This window comes from Olea europaea, chromosome 4 (assembly GCF_002742605.1).
Source record: "Olea europaea var. sylvestris chromosome 4, O_europaea_v1, whole genome shotgun sequence".
Classification (NCBI taxonomy): domain Eukaryota; kingdom Viridiplantae; phylum Streptophyta; class Magnoliopsida; order Lamiales; family Oleaceae; genus Olea; species Olea europaea.
In genome coordinates, this window is record NC_036240.1 from 2,082,824 (window position 1) to 2,088,902 (window position 6,079).

General features: G+C 33.3%; 1 protein-coding gene across 1 annotated transcript; it reads right to left on the minus strand.

Annotated features, from left to right (window-relative positions):
- Positions 1–2,970: 2,970 nt before the first annotated feature.
- Positions 2,971–4,900, minus strand: LOC111393248 (actin-depolymerizing factor 2-like). The gene is made up of 3 exons (XM_023018689.1): positions 4,757–4,900; positions 3,521–3,786; positions 2,971–3,428 (listed from the first exon to the last, which is right to left on the minus strand). Exons 1-3 carry the CDS (start codon positions 4,757–4,759, stop codon positions 3,278–3,280), a joined length of 420 nt encoding a protein of 139 aa, XP_022874457.1. The 5' UTR covers positions 4,760–4,900; the 3' UTR covers positions 2,971–3,277.
- Positions 4,901–6,079: the final 1,179 nt, after the last annotated feature.

Sequence of the window (6,079 nt, forward strand, 5' to 3'; positions counted from 1 at the left end):
GCGTCAATAGGTGATATAAATCAGAAGAGTCTAGAAGCCACATCCAAGGTTATGAAGGAGCAAGGTATCATCAATCCAACCGTAGGCAATCACTTAAAGAAGTGTCATTTGATCAAACATACTTTCTGTAGATAAAAAAATTTTGGAAGCACACTATCACTTCATTGGATAACAAAAAAAATTTTTTTGGAAGCACACTATCACTTCATTGGATAACAAACATTCTCCAATTCTAGCTAATCTAATGATAAATTAGCAACACCTCAAAAAATCCAACACCTTCAAAAGTATTAAATGTGTCTCCGACAATGTCTTGCATTTTGGATCCTCCTTTTGAATATCAATCTAATTTTCCTAATAAAAGACGCTAATTACTTTAAATGAAAATCAATTCTTCAACTCTTTGTAGAGTTATTTTATACATTCTCATAAAGTATACTAAAGAGAACGTACTCCAATTTTTTCAGCACCAGATGACGAAGAAGGTTGCATAAGAAGTTTCAAAACAATGTCTTGAAATAGAGGTGCCTGTGAACCATGAAGTATTGGATACATATTAAAATTATACAAAAATATAAAATAATTAAAAAATATGTATCAAAGATTTTAAAAATATAAAAATATATAAAATAATTAAAAAACAAATATCCGGTAAGTATCGGAGGGTATTGAAACTTATTGGAGCTTGGACACGTATCGACTATGGATACGTAACAAATTTAAAAGTATTGATGTTTCTTAGGCTGGGATGAGGAATTACCCACAATACAACATGACACGACATCCCATATGCTAAACCTTTTAGCAACATTGAAAATGCCTGTTAATTACCTCCTCTAACGAAGGAATGGAAATTTTCAACATTAGAATATTATAACAACATTGAAAAAGTTAGTGAATAACCTCCTCTAACAAAGCAATTGAAATTTTCAACCAATAGTACAAACTAGAACTTGAATGCTCAAGTCTTTGTAATTAACAAGAGCACTGAAATCTGCTCAGCTCAGTTTATTGAAAAATTTAAAATCTTGTGAACTTCAACTGGGATGACCTGATTGGCAAGCCAAATTTGGAAAATTACACGACCTTGGAGAGGTACAGCCTGGGGAAAAGTGCATGATTACGAAGGTTCTCGGATTGGAAGAGGGAATGAATAAAATCTTCACTGAAAGCTTGAATCAATATATTGAATAAAATCCTCAAATACCTACAAAAAAAAGATGAAATGAGGATAAATTGAACTCCTTAGGTAGCGTAGAATTATATGGCAAACTCCAATCGATTGAGAAGTAGGTAGGTTTCTGTCGTCGCATGTCTCGTCTTTTTCTGTCTTCTATTATTATTAATTTATTAGCATTCTTTCAATTAGACATTACTCTGCTTTACCTTATCTTCATATTTTGGCATGGCTGGCTGGATGCCAGTTGATTACCTTAGCTCATTTCCGATTCACATGCGAGTTCGAACTCAATTTGCTTTGTGCTTCAACAATGGAATAGTTTGTATGTTAATTAACTGAAGAAATTTGCGTATTCCTTACACTCGGGATTAATAGAAGTTAAGATGTCATATTAACCATTTGAACAAAACAAAGTGCTGCTACAAATTAAGCGCTTATTTGAGTCACATTAGTTTCTTTAGAATGCATTTTTGAATAATATATTGATAAAAAATGTGTGATTAAAAAAATAAAGAAATATTTTAAATTTGCCTGTAATATTATTTTATTGAAGAATGTGTGATTAAAATCATGTCAAATCACCAATTAAAAATGTATTTTTTTTTAAAATGTGGCTCAAACAGGATCTAAGATTCGTTATTCTTTTGTTGACCATAAAATGCTTGCTTCAAGATTTGAGATTTCGAGGGTCACTTGCAAGTTGGAAGGGTCGAGCATACATCATTAGCAGTTTGTCAACTCCAATTACAAATTCCATCAACTGCAGAAGATGCTAGAATAAAATTCTTCAACACAAAAATACCAATTTGCCTACGACACATCTACTGTGTAAACTTATTAGAGAAAGTTCAAACTCAAGTACGGCAACTCAAATCGACCTTCTTCTATCAAATTTCTCTCTTTTGCTTCGTTGGAGATCTTGCCATCCTTGTGATCCAAAGTTGATCGTGCATTATCAGGTACAAATATTATCTTATACAATAATTATGTCCTTTATTACAACATAATGACAAGTCGCACAAACGTCTAAAGATACATGGGATGCGTCTAAAGATACATGGGATGAAAGAGAAAGATGGAACATGATCTTTTAGTTCTAGATTGTTGTAAGTAGACATACTTTTTTTTTTTTTTTAATTATCGTAGGTGTCCGGACCAACTTACACGTACCTTAACTAACCCCACGGAACCCTGAAATTTACAGCCGAGTACTCACATCAATAGTCCTAAAGGAACTCGAACTGATGACCATTGAAAACAAACCCAAAACCTGACCACTGAGTTACCCCTCAGGGTTATAAGTAGACTTACTCTAGGGGTAAATCAATTTTATACCTGGAAAAAATAGCATAAATATTCGCAAGCCTTTTTGGAAACTATATAAAACTTAACAAACAAAACATAAACAAGTTAAGGCCTGACACTTTCACGTTCTCGAAGTTCAAGTGTCTTCTTATCTCTGGACTCTTGAGCCATGCAGATGAGAACTTCATACAAAATTATTTTAAGCATTGGGATTCTTTGGAATAGAAACTTGAAAACTTTCCATTGAATCCAATTCTAAAAATCAATTCACACATCCATATAAATACAAGCCTTTATTTTGGCAGGATCGAGATCAAACTCTCAGCAAAATGAAAGATGAACATTCGTAAAAATTAAATGCAGATTTACTGATGGGACCACCACTTGGCAACAATAAATATTTTCATATTCACCACGCTCTACTGTAAGATTAGATCAATAAATTGCCCAACAGAAAGATAGCAACATCTATGTCAACGTGTACAAAGTGAGAACACAACTTCTTGAAATAGAGAATAAGAAAGCCAAAGTGCATTTCCAAAATATAGAAGCAAATTCAACATAGATATCCAGCCCCAGGCTGCAGCACAACCGAAATTCCACACTAAAAAAATCATAAAATAAGATCAAAATGACAGAATTGGCTCTAGATGAAGACAGGAACACAGAATTAAACGTCGACAAAAGACCAATGTAATAGCTTAACCAGGTACCACTGTTTCACAAACTATAAACATTACTTGCAAATAGAGCAAATAGAATATTGTGTACTCTGATGCGACTTAGAGAAATTTAATTTGCGCGGCTTTTGAAGACATCAAGACCCATCTCAGTTGGATCAGTTGCTTGCAGCTCCACCTGAATGCCATCCAATTCCCTTTTGAACCTATCTTTGGAGCTTGCATAGATCATTTTGCTCCTCACCCTTGACGTGTCAGGGGACCTTATAATGCAGGGAAAAAGGAATTGCAACAGTTAGTGCAGTGAAAATAAAGCCAGTTCACTGACGCTATGTTTGCCAGGAAAGAAAATTACCACGCAATGAAGAAAATCCTGCTCTTTGGGACATTCTCTTCAGTCATAAAGTCAAAATCATAAACTGCATAACGGCACTCATCAGCAGGAAGGCATTTGGTGAAGTCCTCATACGTTTCTGCTGGTTCACCGAGCTTTTCCACAATAACCTGTTTTTGCTTCTCCTCAATCTTGAATACTATGAATCGATGAGTTCGCTTCGTTTTCAACTCCATAAACTTGAGTTTGCAGTCATCATGCACTGCCATTCCTGAAGCCGAATTAGCCTGTAAACAAAATGATCTTAGAACTTGTGAATGGCAAAAATTAAAATTGAAGAATGCGAATAATGTTGAGAGTATAACAAATTCTAAATAATGACTTGAGTGAGAATGCAAGAGAGAAAGGTCTCTCAAAGCTCGATGTAAAAATGAATGATATTACATTGCAATTATTGGAGACCATGATTAGTGATTGCCTTAATGGAATGAGCCGCATTTCTCAATTTAAGTTTCTAACTATAGTTGTCTTCCTGATTTCATTGTGTCATTCAGTCACCAACCTAAATAACATTATTGTTCATAGTACAGTAAGAGACAACCTCAACATCGCCCAGGGAAGTGTTCCTTAAGCATGATTCATATCAGGTTACCTGACATGTTAAACTCAAAAACAGATTTCTATCCAAAAAGTAAAGTAAAAGAAACATAAAATTAATCTTATGTGTATAAAAAATTAGATCTTATGTGTGAATTACCATTTTCAGAAAATGCTTCATCAAAAGAAAGCTATCAGATCATTAACCATATCGAAATAAAACTTGTATTTCCGATAAACTTATACAATTATTTAATTCGCTTTTATAAGGATTTCCCCCAAAAACGAAGGCACCAAAATTAATCTCATGTAAATAAAACAATTTTGACCAGAAAGAAAATGTAAAAACAGTCCGAGGCAGGCCGACACAAACATTAAATCAATGCCAGTTCCAGAGATCAAGGTCCAAATTTTCAGCAGAATCAGATCTAAAAATTTAGAAAGCAAATATAAAAAAAATAAAACTAAACAGCAAAAAGATTCTAGAATTTTAGCTTTCCTACAAACAATAAAGATCTAAAATCAAACGTGAAAAAGAACTCGAACGGTGAGAATTACTCTTGTTGGAAAATAAATAAATAAATAAATAAAATACATAATATTAATGCTACAAGCATAAAAGGGTCGAGGAAAGTAAAAGTATGCAGAAGAGATCATTACCATGGTGCAGAGGTCTCCGATCGGCGAAGATCGAGGGAAAATTTGAGAGAGAATTTAGGGATCAAAATAGTGTGTTTGGGGATGTGTGAGATATTTTTGGCGAGAAATCAATGGACCGACTTCTCTCGCAGCAGAAATATAAATATTTAAAGAAAACGAGCGAGAAATGAAATGTCCATCGTACCCCGGAGGACGCTCTACTTTCAGAAAGGGTAAAAATTAAGGAAAATGTCCCCAATCTTTGAAGACATTTGCACTTTAAACTCCAATTTTTTGTCAAGATGAGTTACGGTTGGCAACGGTTCGGTTATGGGTCGGTTCGACCAAATCCATAACCGTACCATCAATTTTTTTATCATACCATAACCGCACCATAATCACGAAAATCGGTTCGGTTCAATTAATAACCACATAAATAAATTATTTTTTATATTCAAATTGATATAAAACAATTTATGAAAAAAGTTAATGAAAATAAAAACACAATATTCCAAACGAAAATTCAAACATTATCTCAATTTCTAATTGCAAAATACAAATTTAACAAAAATATTATGAATATAACAAATTTTTTCTTCATTCTTGATTGTTGTGCATCGAAGTTACTTTATTCATTCTTCCCCAAAAGTCTTACTAGTATAGATCAGCACTCAAAATTGATTCTTATATAAATAAGAAATGTAAGTAGAGAATACAACGATACTACCTATTCTAGAATGGTCTTAACTAAGATTTAAATTAAAAAAGTACCTCTTTGTTAGCTTCCTCCTCACTAAACGTTGCAGAAATTTCAGAGTATGATGAAAAAGTAAAATTTTCTACACACAATAAAAAAATTAACAATAAAAGGAAGTGCATAAATAACAAATATAAAACAATAAATCCTACCATGAATATCAGTTCAAAGCCAATCCCGAGCACACATTAAAGCCTCTAGAGTCTTCGAGTGAAGCTTATTTCTATGTGAACTCACAAATCTACCACTTATACTAAACGCCAACTCGGACGTCGGTAGTAGTATCCCGTTAAATCAAGATTTAAAATACCAATTCATATTGCACAACCTTACCCAGCACCTTGCCACAACAATATCAATTCATCAAAACATCCATCAATGCTTTAAAAAAAGAAAAGAAAAAATGAGCATTAATATATGCTCTACAATTCAAAAACATTAGAGCAAATCTAATAAAAGAATCTAAGGCTTAAATGTAATATAAAAGCAATGCTAACCTTAAGAATTCGGTTGGAGTTGTCGACCACGCCTCGAACTTGGCTCAAGTCTATACTACAATCAGTACTGATTGAATTTATCTTCTTTTC

Excerpts from the sequence above, each read along its gene's own strand:
- LOC111393248 (XM_023018689.1), bottom strand. Across the intron at positions 3,429-3,520 it reads AGGATTTTCTTCATTGCGTG|GTCCCCTGACACGTCAAGGG; the intron begins GTAATTTTCTTT and ends CTGCATTATAAG.